Source organism: Eptatretus burgeri, chromosome 8, assembly GCF_056783735.1.
Source record: "Eptatretus burgeri isolate ZD-2024b chromosome 8, Ebu_testis_v1, whole genome shotgun sequence".
NCBI classification, from domain to species: domain Eukaryota; kingdom Metazoa; phylum Chordata; class Myxini; order Myxiniformes; family Myxinidae; genus Eptatretus; species Eptatretus burgeri.
This window is the reverse complement of record NC_140968.1, coordinates 59,009,167-59,023,856: the sequence shown is the minus strand read 5'-3', so window position 1 is coordinate 59,023,856 and position 14,690 is coordinate 59,009,167. Positions and strand designations below refer to the sequence as shown.

Sequence of the window (14,690 nt, the reverse complement as noted above, 5' to 3'; positions counted from 1 at the left end):
GAGATAAGATCTTATAAAAGAGGAAATACAAGACATCAGCAGTAATGATGCCTTTCATGAATTTACTTATAATTGTAAGCAAGCTTACTGAGCTTTAGTTGATAGAATCTGTTTTTGCAGCATTCATGTGGATGGGAGCGATGTTTGGTGACTTTCAGTCCAATAGGAGAAGGCAAAAGTTTAAGGGCAGACTGAAGAATGTATACAGTGGAGAGAACATCGGCAGAGCAGGATTTGAGAGCATGAGCAATGATGCCATCTGGGCCTGATGCTGAATCAGGATCAAGGTTAATCCGAACTTTCTCTATCTTCTCAGGTGAGGACATAAAGTCCAATAGATAGTGAGTATGAGGGGTAATATGAAGATAGAGAAGGAAGGGCTGGATACATGAGATTCAGAGCAAACACATAGGTTAGACATTCTGCCTTATAACGGACACAGTCTGATGGGATGCCATTTCTAAATAAGAACAGAGTTCAATTTGTTCGACCACTTTATTAGCGTGGAACGACAGTAATCAAACAAGTATTGAACAGGTTGAAACGCCCACAACATCTCTGGCTCCGGCTCAGGCTGCGCATGCGCACTGGCACAGGGGACCGTCTATATGTAGAAGTAGCATAAAGTACAATGTTCTCTAATTTCAGGTGCAAGAGGGAATGGAAGGGAAGCATAACCAGAGATCGATTTAACAAGTTGCCACCATGACTTTGAGAAAGGAGATCAATTGATGAATTCAGCCTTGACATTAACAGATAACTTTTTCTGGCTTGCCTCTGGATGGAAATACACTTGTTGTGATCGAGCCTTATGGAATAAACTAAAGTTACCCTCAGCCAGGTTAACTTTCCATGTTGAAAAAGGAAGCAACTTAAACTCAACTGTCTCCCCACAGCATTCAATGTGAATGATGGATATGGCCTCGTAGATAGATGGAATAGGCACAGGTGGGATGGAATAAACTGGTGCATAAGATAAGCAAACTTTTGCAAAAGTATTCCCAGGCAGAATCAATGTCAGATACTATGGAGGTGGTATCCCAATCCTTTTGGGATGGCAGATTGCAAATGTAGCCAGTTGGCCTGTGAAAACAGCTATATTCTGCATCATTGAGTTTGCTCTCTTACAACAGGCAGAGAGATATGGCTTTGACAAGAACATGATCAGATGAGCCAAGAGGGGCAGAAGAGGGATGGGAGAGATTGGATGGAAAGTTACGCATTATCTCTCAGGTTGAGCATTGACGATGCATCAGTAGTATAAAAACAGGTTGGGAAGTTTACAGATTGGATCAAATCCACAGAGTTGCAGAAGGCTTTTACTGTAATGCCATCCCTGGCATTATCGACATGAAATTACTGTGGAGAAGGACCAGGGACCCAGTTGATCCATATTTGCTAGTATTTATTGCTTTGAAACTGGCTATTTTTTATTTTTTTTAACAGTATTGTTATTAAATCTTTCATTTGTAATGGTAAATTTATAATCATGAAATGTTTGTGCAAAGTTTGAATCATAAAATCTGAAACCTTTGGAGAAAGAAACTCAAAATGCTGCTGCATTATGCTCTTAGAAAACGATGTCCGAGTATGGTGAAAACCTTTTTACAACTGCCAGTACATTTCCTCGAAATGCAAAAAGTAGAAGGATATCAAATTATTGTTGTCAATGACACCAACTGTGAATAATTTTGTGTGGTGATCTCAACGATGAAAAATGTAAAAAAAAAAATGCTAAAAAGAAAATAAGGTGATTAATTCAATAACAAACCTTCTTTTGAACTTCGTCCTTGTGAGCTAAAAGTTGGTAGGTTCTGAAGTTGCTCTGAAAACTTCTGCAAAGCAGTTACATGGAAAGATAATGGGTTGTCAAGGTTGTCAAGGCCAAAAAAGGAAACATATATCATGCAAAAGCCAAAACAACATTTGCAAAATGCACTGCACAAGTTACGTTGCTTAAACGTATCCATTACCTGCCACGAAGTTGAATTGCTGCATCAAATTGGCCTTCATTCATTGCTTTTTGAACGTCTTTGGTCTGAAAAAACAGGAATGCTATTTTAAGTACACTCATTAAACGTCAATGTGAATCCCAAAGCACTTTACAGGCTTGAATTCAGGAAAGAAGAGAGATCCTCTGTATCAAGCATACTTGAGATGGGCATTAATTTCCTGAGAAATGCCAAAACTGTGGTTGCAAGCTCCACACTAAAGGCTCTGATGTATCCGACGTATTCATCACTTAAGATGCAAGGGGGAATGAAAAAGTTTATTTCCCTTTTCAAAAAGTTCCAGAGCCAAAGACATGACAAATATGCCATTAGCATTAGAAAATTCACACACGTTACTGGGTGTGGGGCCAGGGAGGGTGAGGGATGGAGGGTATTACACTGACTTGAAAATACAAAGAAATGGGACCAACATTGGTGGTGAGTTTCCCTGGCATACGTCCATTAATTCCTGCATGATTGGGGGAAAGACTTCTTGTACTCACCCTCGTGGATAGGGTCAACCATATTAAATTATAGGAATGCCTCGGGCATGCAAAAGTTATTTCAGGATATAAGCGCTGAGAATTAACTTTAGATGGGGATATGGAACCAAAGGTCAAGTTGTAATGATGATGCACCATTATAATTAGTTTACAGTAAGATGGCGAAAGTTGAAAGCTTCAGTTACATCTTAGTAAGCACACACTCTAAGATGTCTGAACAGCTGCACAACTTCCCGGGTTGGCTCGATCTGTCCCCCATTGAAAGGCACTGATGCCAAAGGCAGTTAATCACTCTAGGGACATTTGTGTTTCCAAAAGCCACAACATCCACAGTAAAAACTACTGCTTTGACTGCAAAGGCTGTTTTGCATCCATGAGACATGTCTTAAAAAGGCATTTCAATTTTACTTTTGGATGTTTATATTATGAATTTGCTGAGTGTTCATAAGATTTGCATTGCTCTCACAAACGTTCCACTAAAAACAATTGATCCTTCAAAAAGTAGCACCCACACAGACTTGTGTGATCCACCAGAGATTATAATAAAATGTAGACTTGTAAACTGCATCAATGAAGAAACACTAAATAAAAAATTGCTTACAGAAAATGCCGCTCCATGCTATTGGTTGTCATAGGTGAGAAATAAAAATTTGCTACAAAATTAGAAAGTTATTGTACAACTTTATTGTAAAGAATCAAAGCATGATGTTTCTGTACTATTATATAATTATAGTATCAGATTTGGCCAAAGGTGACATCATTTCCCACATACACATATTGAAATGGCATTTATAGTAACAGTCATTTTTTAAAATCCCAGATAACTTTATTCTGGAGACTAAGGACAAAACACACTGTTTACACTTATGCAAGAAGCTCAGGGCAGGCACTGAGCCAAATATTTTCTCTGTGTTCAACATCCCAAAAACAATTATCTTGGTAGGGCTGGGGCAGTAGGAAACTTGGCTCAACAATATACAGTGCCATCAGAATGCATTCACACCCCTTGACTTTGGTCACATCTTGTTGTGTTACAGCCTGAATTTAAAATGGATTAAATATAAATTGTTTTGTCACCAATCTGCACAAAATACCCCACAAGGACAATGTGAAAACATGTATTTAGAAATTTTTACAAGTTAATTGAAAATAAAATTCAGACATATCTAATTTACAAGTATTCACCCAACTGAGTCAATACTTTGTGGAAGCGCCTTTGGCAAGAATTACAGCTTCGAGTCTTCTTGGGTAAGTCTGTATCAGCATTGCACATCTGGATTTGGGGATTTTCTTCCATTATTCCTTGCAGGTTTGCTCAAGCTCTGTCAATTTGGATGGAGAGCTTCAGTGAACAGCAATCTTCAAGTGTTTCCACAGATTCTCAAAGGCATGAAAGTCTGGCCTTTGGCTGGGCCACTCAAGAACTTTCACATTCCTGTTCTGGTTTATTTTGTTTTTGCATACGTTGTCGAGGCTTGTATGAGAGCGAACATGCAGCGCACACCAAGGAGGGCATGAGTCAAGAGGGGCGGGAGAGGGAAGGACAAAACAGTGGGGAACAGAGAAATAAGGAGATCTGTGGAAGGGAGAGGGATGGAGCGGGGAACACGAGGTATACGAGATGGACACCGCAGGGATTTTCAGGAAGGAAAGCAGGGAATTTGAAGGAGGTTGGTTTGGGGTGGATTAACGGGGGTAGAAAAGATCGAGGTTCTGGATGTCGGAAGACAAGAGGTGGTGGTGAACAGCTGTTTTGAAGGCCTGGAGGGAAGAATGGGATTGAAGAGAATGTGGAAGTTTATTCCAAAGGAGGGGAAAAAAAGGAATGAAAGAGTGAAAGTGAGCAGTGATTCGTGATTTTGGTAGTTTTACCAGAAGGGGGTTGTTGGCGGACCTTGAGCAACCTGCGGAAATATGGTGGGGACATATTGCAGACAGAACAGGGGAGGCTAGACCAGAGAGGAGATGGTAGAAGATATGAAGACCACCTACCTGCTGGGGTGAGAGAGTGAGAGGCCCAAAGACTCAGCCTCATCGCGGAACATTCCAATCATCCTAAATGCCTTGGTTTCCACAGCGTGAAGGCCAGAAAGGTGAGATGCAGGAGCACCAGCCCAGAGGGGAGAGCAGTACTCCATCAGAATGCAGACGAAAGCTTTGTTTGTGGTCAGGAGCTCAGGTGGGCCGAGGAAGGACTTTGAACAAAGGAGGATTCCCAGTCGGCGACTGGCTTTGGAGGCCAGGTTGGAAATGTGGCTTTCCCAGGAAAGATCATGGCAGATGGTGAGACCCAGAAGCTTGGATGAAAGAACTTCTTCCAGGAGATTGCTGAGAAAATAGATGGGGGGTTTCTAAACAGTCCTTTTGGAGAGACATAGTGAGAGTGAGATTTGTCAGGATTGAAAGACATGTTCCACATGTTGGACCAGTTTGTGATTTAATCCAGATCTGCAGAGAGCAAAGAAGCTGCGGCTTGCCGGTCTGAAGGATGTCAAATGCTACGGCAGAGAGTGGAGTCATCAGCAAAGAGATGAAGCAGATTTTCCAGAGAGTCAGAGAGATCATTGATGAAAACCAGAAAAAGAACAGAGCCCAGAAGGCTGCCTTGAAAAACTCCAGCCTGGACAGGAAGAGGGGATGAGAGAACTCCATTTAGAGCCACACGTTGGCTGCAACATGAGTGGAGATGGGTTTGGATACCATAGGAAGAGAGTTTGTCGAGCAGGGCAGAGTGCCAGACCATGTCAAAAGCATGTGATATGTCCAGGGATACGGCTCGGATTTCTTGTCCGGCATTGAGTATCTCCATCCATTGTTGGGAGAGCAGAAGCAGCATATCCAGGGTAGAGTGACCTGGTCTGAAACCAAATTGATGATCGGAAATCAGGCCATTGGAGAAGAGGAAGGATTAAATGTCTGAAGCGATGATGGATTCCATAACCTTGCTGATGATTGGGAGAAGGCTGATTGGTCTGTAGTTGTAGGGATCTATTTTTGCACCCTTTTATGCAGAGCCGTAATGTTTACTGATTTCCAAGCAGATGGCAGATGACATGGAGCAAATGAGAGGGTGAGTAGAATAGAGAATGGGTGAGCACGAGCTGCAGAGCAGGTTTTTAGGACACGTGGGCTGATGCTGTCTGGACCGGTTGCAGAATTTGAGTCGAGGTTTGACAGCAAACTCTGCACTTTGTCAAAAGAAAAGGACACAGAGTCCAGGGACAGTTGGGTGCAACTGGGTATGGTGGGTACATAATGTGAAGTTTTTCGTACACAAGATTTAGATGCAAACACAGAGTTTGAGCATTCAGTCTTTTCACATGCGGTGTCAGTAATGTGGCCATTTGAGGTAAGGGAGGGAATGGAGGGGGAGCATATACCAGAAACAAATTTGATTAGATGCCACCATGATTTGGAAGAGGGAGAGAGGTTTGAGAGTTCATACTTGAGATTCGAAAGATGTTGTTTTCTGGCTCTCCTGAGGGTAGATACACACTTGTTCTGAGCTTCATGGAAGGAACTGAGATTATCCTTAGTTGGATTTGATTTCATGAGGAAAAGGCAAGTTGTTTCAGGACAACTGCTTTGCCACGAACTTTAGTGAACCATGGACGGGAGGAAGGGTAGGACAACTGAAAATGAGAGGGGATAAGTCTCGAAGTTTATTGGCTGGTTGAAACCCTGCCAGTCAGCCTGTGAAATGCCAGACTCAACGACGCTGAGGTGGTTCTCTAATAACAGCCAGTGGGATGTCTACTTTGACAAGCATGTGTTCAAAAGAACTGATTGAAGTGGTGAGAGGGAATAAAAGTGAGAGGGAAGCTTGGAGGAGAAGAGTGTGATGGTTGCTTTGAGAGGGAGGCATGAGAGCAGTGAATTGGCACTGAAGTTGGAAAAAAATGATGATCGATGGAAAGCGAACATCCAAAGCAAACTGGGGTATTTTTAAATTTTTAGTTCAGAAATGCGACAGATGACATTTCTTGAAGGATGCAATAAAGGCGAATTAAGAGAATGGAGAGAAGAACTGTTGTAACACTTGGATTTTTTTGGACAAGGTATGAAGGAAAGGTTGAATTGAGAGCAGTCTGTTGAAATAGAAAAAGAGTCGTGAATAATGATACAGTAATGAGAACCACACGTGTGACAGAGGAAGATGAAGCATTATAAGAGATCGTTTTCATTACTGTCATTATTATTTTGACAGAGATTGCATAGTATTCGGTGAAGGAAAGGTTGAAGAAAAGATCGTGAGGTGAATGGTGAATTTGGATCAGTAAACAGAGGGTGGAAACAGATCACGTGGTTGCGGGAGAACCACGTGGTTACGGGAGGTGTATTGTTAAAAAATGAATTTCTTTGTTATGATTATTATTATTTTTTTAATTAGGATTGCGCAAGTTCCAAAAAAGGAGAGGTTGAAGTAAAATTGTGGAGGTGAATGGTGAATTTGGATCAGTAAACGCGGAGTGAAGCTGATGGATTAATTAAAAGTATCAGGAAGAGGGTGGAGACACACATGGTTACAGGAGGTGCATAGTTCGGAAGGATATAAGGAATTTTTTTTTTGATGGATTTTTGAAGATTAGATAAGTTTGAGAATGGATGGTTATAGGAAGAAATAATAAAGGTAATGGTGAGAGTGGGTCAGCTCAAATAGAAGAAAGATGGTGTGCTGGCAGGAGGAAGAAGAAGAAGAAGAAGAAGAAGAAGAAGAAGAAGAAGAAGAAGAAGTATAAGAAGAGGAATAAGGATTGGTACTCATGGGTACAGGGGAAGAAAGGGTGTTTTTTTGTTTGTTTAAGACAAGAAACAGAGTGTGTAGTTGGGAGGGATAGATGGCAGGCATTAGGAGAAGAGGGGAAAATAGGAATTGATGGTAATAGGGAGAGAATACAAATAAAACGATCATACACCAAGACGGGAAGGACGAGTAGGCTTAAAGGAGCCTGATAAGACAAGGTCGACGAAAACTCACAAAAATAGCACGATTTTTGAAACAAAACCGAACTAGGAACACACAGTAAACATGTAGGTGAGAACGTAAACAGTTAAAATGTGACAAATAACGACCAGAAACTTAACTTTGAGAAAGTCGGCAGAGACCCCTGAGAGGAGCTGCCATTGCTCCAAACCCAGAACCGGAAGTGGATGAAGCCACTCCAATGTTGCTTTGGCTGTATGCTTGGGGTCATTGTCCTGTTGGAACATAAATCTTCGCCACAGTCTTCGGTCTTTTGCACTCTGAAATAGGTCCTCCTCAAGGATTTGCCTGTATTTCGCTGCATTCATTGTTCCCTCTATCCTTGAAAGTCTCCCAGTCCCCGCTGCTGAAAAGCATCCCCATAGCCTGATGGTGCCACCACAATGCTTCATGGTAGGGATGGTGTTAGATGGGTCATGAGCTGTGCTCAGTTTCCACCAGACATAGCGCTTTGCATTCAGGCCACAGAATATTTAGTCTCGTGCTCTTGGTCTTTAATGTGCTTTTTAGTGAACTCCAGGCATGCTGTTATGTGCCTTTTTCTCACGAGTGGCTTCCATCTGGCCACTCTCCAACAAAGCCTACATTTGTGAAGTGCTGCAGAGACTTGTCCTTCCACAAGGTTCTCCCATCTCAGACAAGGAACTTTGTAGTTGTATCAGAGTGGTCATTGGGTTCTTGGTCTCCTCCCTGACCAAGGTCGTTCTTGCCCAGTTGCTCAGTTTGGTCGGATGGCCAGCTCTAAGAAAAGTCTGGGTCGTTCTATACTCTTTCAATTTCCTAATGATGGAGCTCACTGTGCTCTTGGGAACTTTCAACACTAGAAATTGTTTTGTACCCTTCCCCAGATCTCTGCCTCCTCACAATTCTATCTCGGAGTTCTATGTACAGTTCCTTGGATTTCATGGTGGAGTTTCTGCTCTGATATGCACTGTCAACTCTGGGACCTGATATAGAAGGTGTGTTTCTTTCTAAACTATAAGGGCACTCGGTAGAGCACCTACCTCCGCCCTGTAATGCCTGATCCACGAGAACATATCTGGCCCAATAACTTTGTGAAATTACATGCCATATATCATTTTTGAGCCCTATCTATCTCTCAATGGTGAAGAATCACTTAAAAAATTCCAGTAGTCGGATCCGGATTTGGATCTGCAGCAAAATCGAAGCAATTTATCGTGGTCACACACCCAACCTGTCCACCAAATTTCATCCGAATCCATCCACAACTTTTTGAGATATCGTGCTATATATTACTTTAGCCTTGTCTCTCAATGGTGAAGAATCACTTAAAAAATTATCAGATCCGGATCTGCATCCGGATCTTCACCAAAATTGAATCAACTCTTCGTTGTCACCCACAAAACATGTCCACCAAGTTTCACTCAAACCCATCCACAACTTTTTGAGTTATCCTGCACACAAACAGAAAAACAAAGAAAGACAGTAAGGGGTGAAAACATAACCTCCTTCACCTTTGGTGGTGGTGAAGGAGGTGGTGGTGAAGTAGGTGGAAGTAATCATGTCCAATCAATTGAATTGGCCACAGGTGGACTCCGATCAAGTTGTAGAGACATCTCAAGGACGATCAAGAGAAATTGAATGCACCTGGGCTCAATTTGGGGTGTCATTGGAGGAGGAGGAGGAGGAGGAGGAGGAGGAGGAGGAGGAGGAGGAGATTGGGACCATACTCTGTGCAGAGCATTGGTGCTGCTGAAGCAGTCTCCTTGGCTATTGGGTACAATCCTGGACGAGTCACCACTCCGACACAGTATACCAGCATGCTGGCACTCATTTTGTCGACCTCACCTGGTATTAATTCAACAGCTGAGCGGGATTTGAACTCAGGACCCTAGGATACAAAGTCCACCACCATGCTAACCGTTAAGCAAACGCCAAGTATGTGTCATCGCAAAGGGGTTGAATACTTGATGCAAGACATTTCAGCTTTTAATTATTAATTGATTTGTAAAAATTTCTAAAAACGAATGTCCACTTTGACATTATGGGGTATTTTGTGTGGATCAGTGACAAAAAAAATCTCAATTTAATCCATTTTTTTTTTTTTTGTATACCTTGGTCGAGGCTTGTATGAGAGCTAACACACAACTCACAGCAAGGAGGCATGAGACAAGAGGGGCGGGAGTGGAAGGGACAAAACATTGGGGAACAGACACAGGTGAACTGTGGAAGGGAGAGGGATGGGGATGGGACGGGGAACATGGCGAGGAGAAGATGGACATTACAGGGACTTTCAGGAAGGAAAGCAGGAGAATTGAAGGAAGTGGGCTTGGGTGGATTATCGGGGGTAGAAAAGATCGAGGATTTGGATGGGGGAAGATAAGAGGTGGTGGTGAACAGCTGTTTTGAAAGCCTGGAGGGAAGAATGGGAAAGAATAGAGTGAGGAAGTTTATTCCAAAGGCGGGAAAAAAGAGGAATGAAAGAGTGAAGATGAGCAGTGATTCGTGATTTTGGTAGTTTTACCAGAAGGGGGTTGTTGGCGGACCTTGAGCGCCCTGTGGAAATGTGGTTGGGACAAATCGCAGAGAGAGCAGGGGGGCAAGGCTGGAGAGGAGTCGGTAGAAGACAGAAAGACCACCGACCAACCTGCGGTGATTGAGTGAGAGGCCCAAAGACTCAGCTTCATTGCGGGAGATGCCAATGATCTTAAAAGCCCTGGTTTCGACAGCGTGAAGTCGAGAAAGGTGGGAGGCAGGAGCACCAGCCCAGAGGGGAGAGCAGTACTCCATCAGGCTACGGACAAAAGCTTTGTAAGTGGTCAGGAGCTCAAGAGGGCCGAGGAAGGACTTTGCACGACGGAGGATTCCCAGTTGGCGACTGGCTTTTGAGGCAAGGTTGGAAATGTGACTTTCCCAGGAAAGGTCATGGCAGATAGTGAGACCCAGAAGCTTGAAAGAAAAGACTTCTTCCAGAGGATTGTTGAGAAAGTGGATGGGGGGGTTTTGTAAACGGTCCTTTCGAAGAGACATAGTGAGAGTGTGAGATTTGTCTGGATTGAAAGACATGTTCCACGTGTTGGACCAGTTTGTGATTTTATCCAGATCTGCAGTGAGCGAAGAAGCTGCTGCTTGCCGGTCTGAGGGATGACAGATGGTACGGCAGAGGGTGGAGTCGTCGGCAAAGAGAAATAGAGGATTTTCCAGAGAGTCCGAGAGATCATTGATGAAAACCAGAAAAAGAACAGGGCCCAGAACGCTACCTTGAGGAACTCCAGCCTGCACAGGAAGAGGGGATGAAAGAACTCCATTTAGGGCCACACGTTGACTGCGACAGGAGAGGAAGTCTGCAAGCCATGAGTGGAGATGGCCTTGAATACCATGGGAAGAGAGTTTGGTGAGTAGGGCAGGGTGCCAGACTGTGTCAAAAGCACGTGATATGTCCAGGGATACGGCTCGGATTTCCTGTCTGGCATTGAGGACCTCTATCCATTGATGGGAGAGCAGAAGCAGCATATCCAGGGTAGAGTGACCTGGTCTGAAACCAAATTGATGATTGGAAATCAAGCCATTGGAGAAGAGGAAGGATTTCATATCTGAGGCGATGATGGATTCCATCACCTTGCTGATGATTGGGAGAAGGCTGATTGGTTTGTAGTTACAGGGATCTGTTTTTGCACCTTTTTTTATGCAGGGCAGTGATGTTAGCAGATTTCCAAGCAGATGGCAGATGACCTTGGGAAAATGAGAGGGTGAATAGAACAGAGGGTGAGCAAGAGCAGAAGAGCAGGCTTTGAGGACACGTGGGCTGATGCCGTCTGGACCGGTTGCAGAATCTGACTTGAGGTTTGAAAGCAAGCTCGCCACCTTGTCAGGAGAAAAGGATACAGAGTCCAGGGACAGTTGGGTGCGACTGGGTAAAGTGGGTAGAGATAGTGATGGGTTTGGGACACAAGATTTAGCTGCAAACACCGAGTTTAGACATTCAGCTTTATCACGTGTGGAATCAGCAGTGCGGCCATTTGAGGTAAGGGAGGGGATGGAGGGGGAACATACACCAGAAACAGATTTGATTAAACGCCACCAGGATTTTGAGGAGGGAGAGAGGTTTGAGAGTTCAGACTTGAGATGAGAAAGATGTTGTTTTCTGGCTCTCCTGAGGGTAGATACACACACCTGAGGGTAGCTTGAATTTGAAATTCAAGCAGCAACACAACAGAATGTGGAAAAGTCAAGGGGTGTGAATACTTTCTGAAGGCGCTGTAATGCATGAAGCTTCCATGGCATTCCGATTGAATGATTGTGGTTTTAGCTTCATGCTTCTTTGCTGCGAGGATGACTGATGGACTCGTGAAAAGCAATGGTGTGACGGGGTGAGGAAGTCAAAGCATTCCTGGAATCTTCGGCCAACCATAATACGCACGCCCAGATCGAGTCCGCCATGAGAATTAAGACAATTCACAATAAAATTGCAGAGGAGCAGAGGAGAGGTTTAGGTGAGTGGTAGAAAGTTCTCTGAGGAGACAAGTGTTTGAAGGAAAACAGCTCCAAGAAAAAAAACATAGGTGCTCCCCAAAAAGACTAAACGAGATATTATGACAATGTTGGCTCCACAGGAAGTCGATTGGCAACAGCTGCAGTAAAGATGAATTGCACCTCTCCATGTGATGCACTAATGAAAGTGTAGTTATGCAATTTTAAATTTTGGATGAATTACATTGATTTTTGCTTGATGAAGCAACTGACAATAAGATCCTGTGAAAATACAAAAATGTAAAAATGCATGTGCGTGTGTACACTCATGCTCATGTACACACACACACACACACACACACACACACACACACACACACACACACACACACACACACACACACACACACACACACACACACACACACACACACACACACACACACACACACACACACACACACACACACCATTGTCCTTTTGTTGAACAACACATGCAACAACAAAAGTACAACTGGCAAGACAGCCTTTAAATTTGAAAACTGAGCAAGTATTGAGTCACTGACCATCTGTACACACTCCATGAGTGGCACACGGACAGCCTGGTTTCCAGTAAGGGACACCACGCATGCAGGGGTTTCGGGCGAAGCCTCAAGGAGAGTTATCACTGCCTCCACTCCCATCCGACTTGCCTGCAGATAAGTACCAGCACAATTAACTCTTAGAACCCAAAACTTTGAACATCAAAGTGATTGTGTCAGATGCAAGTCGAATGTAGTTATACAATAACTGGCAAGGAAACTTAAACAAAGACCATTTGGCCAGTGCTGGATTAACCATTAGGCAGACAAGGCATGTGCCTTAGGGCCAGCCAAAAATTTGGGCCAAAAATTATTTTCACATTAAATATTTGTCTTTTTATGTATTAAATATTTTGTTCTTGAATCAGTTCATCTTTTGTCTGGGGTCCATTTCCATGAGCCCGAGATCTAATTTAAATTTTTTTCAGGCCATTCTCTAAAATTTCAAAATGTGCCTTAGGGTCAGCCGAGGCTTAATCAGGCACTGCATTTGGCCCATCATGAATGTGCCCGATCCACATCCTATTTCTGACTTATACAAATTTGATTATCTTTTATGTACTAACCCGATTCTTTACATTAAATTAATCCAACGTAAGCTGAACATCCCTTCGTAATGATAGTACATACTTCATTAATCTCCAAGATGAGCATTTCACTTTTTTGAAAGATATCATCGGCTATTTTAAGTGCAGAACCCATTTTCAGACAAGACAGCCATAGTTAAATTACCAACTGTAGGAAATAATAATTTTACAAGAGGTCTCCCTTGATAGCACTTGCACCAAGACAACAGTTTTAGTTGGATTTGACTCGAAAGGGAAAACTAATTCAGGAACAGGCAAGCTGCTAAGAAGTGACAATACTACTAACTGAGCTATCCTTTAGCCTACAACTACCATCGATATCTCACATGCAAGTATGAACTAAACTTACCTCTGCGTAGCTTCTGAGATATTATGGGTTTTAAGGCTGTTTTGGTTTTCTCCAATAATGACCCGTAACCATTGAGCCGGAGCTATCAGTTTAGCAGACAGTTAACTTTGTTGATATGAATGTTTGATCAATATTGCACAATAGTGGAGGATAATGTAATAATTTTGTCCGTTCAAATAGCAGAAGACAATATATTGGAGGAATAAACTGAGCTAATTATTCTTATTGCACTGAAAGACAAAAAAACAAATGCATAAACTGCAAGGTTAAAAATACAATTTTAAAATCTATACTCATGATTAGTAATTCGGATGAGTAAAAGTAAAGTATATGTACTTGTACTGTTGCAATGAAATTACAATTTTATCTTTAAAATCATTTATTTAATTATTTTTTAAGGAAATTATTCAAATTTCAATGTAGACAGTCTTTGTACATCTCGTAAACATTGTGTATGAGAGTAAGCACGAGTTCAGATCTTTTTTCCTACAAAAACAAGCAATTATGGGTATCATGGCAATTTCCTTTGGCAGGTGGCTTTTGTATGAGGTGCGTCACTTACCAGGATACGATCAAATGCACTGGGAGTACCTCCCCGCTGCACGTGTCCCAGCACTGTGACACGAGTATCAAACCCAAGGCGCTTCGTAACCAGCTAAGAAGGAAGCAGATCTCGATTAAAAGTGACATAGTCGACACAGTTTCTCAGAAAGTGGAAAACTGGACTCTCGTCTTGCAGCTGACAGTGCTCCTTTGACCCCTTCCTCATTTCTCATACATTCCCTTTGTTAGTAATTCCCATTTTCTTTTCTCCACCCTCCTGCTCAAAGCCCATACCGGGAATTTTTCTTTGTCAATTGACCCCCTCCTCTCCACAAAATATATAGATGGCTCCAAGTTAGAAATTAAGTAAGATAAATAAATAAATAAATTATACAAATATTATATTAGAACATGAACACACACACACACACACACACACACACACACACACACACACACACACACACACACACACACACACACACACACACACACACACACACACACACACACACACACACACACACACACACACACACACACACACACACACACACACACACACACACACACACTGGGAGCGAGAGGATATTTTTCAGAATTGGCATAGTTTCCCACCCGCAATTTCCCCTTCCTCCAGCAAGGGTCAGTAAACCAATTGCACTGTGCCACGTATTTTGGTTGAAATCCTAACTCGTCTCGCTACCATCACTGGAGGGTG

The 14,690-nt window shown here is 42.7% G+C and overlaps 1 protein-coding gene across 1 annotated transcript in view; it reads right to left on the bottom strand.

The window, feature by feature from the left end:
* LOC147021823 (ATP-dependent 6-phosphofructokinase, muscle type-like) overlaps positions 1 to 14,690 on the bottom strand; it is a 114,507-nt gene that overhangs the window by 58,214 nt on the left and 41,603 nt on the right. The window contains exons 9-12 of the mRNA XM_085892210.1: positions 13,989 to 14,081; positions 12,476 to 12,601; positions 1,974 to 2,038; positions 1,772 to 1,835 (exon numbers count right to left, since the gene is read on the bottom strand). Of these exons, the coding sequence (XP_085748336.1) occupies positions 1,772 to 1,835; positions 1,974 to 2,038; positions 12,476 to 12,601; positions 13,989 to 14,081 (348 nt within the window). The remainder of the gene's footprint in view (positions 1 to 1,771; positions 1,836 to 1,973; positions 2,039 to 12,475; positions 12,602 to 13,988; positions 14,082 to 14,690) is intronic.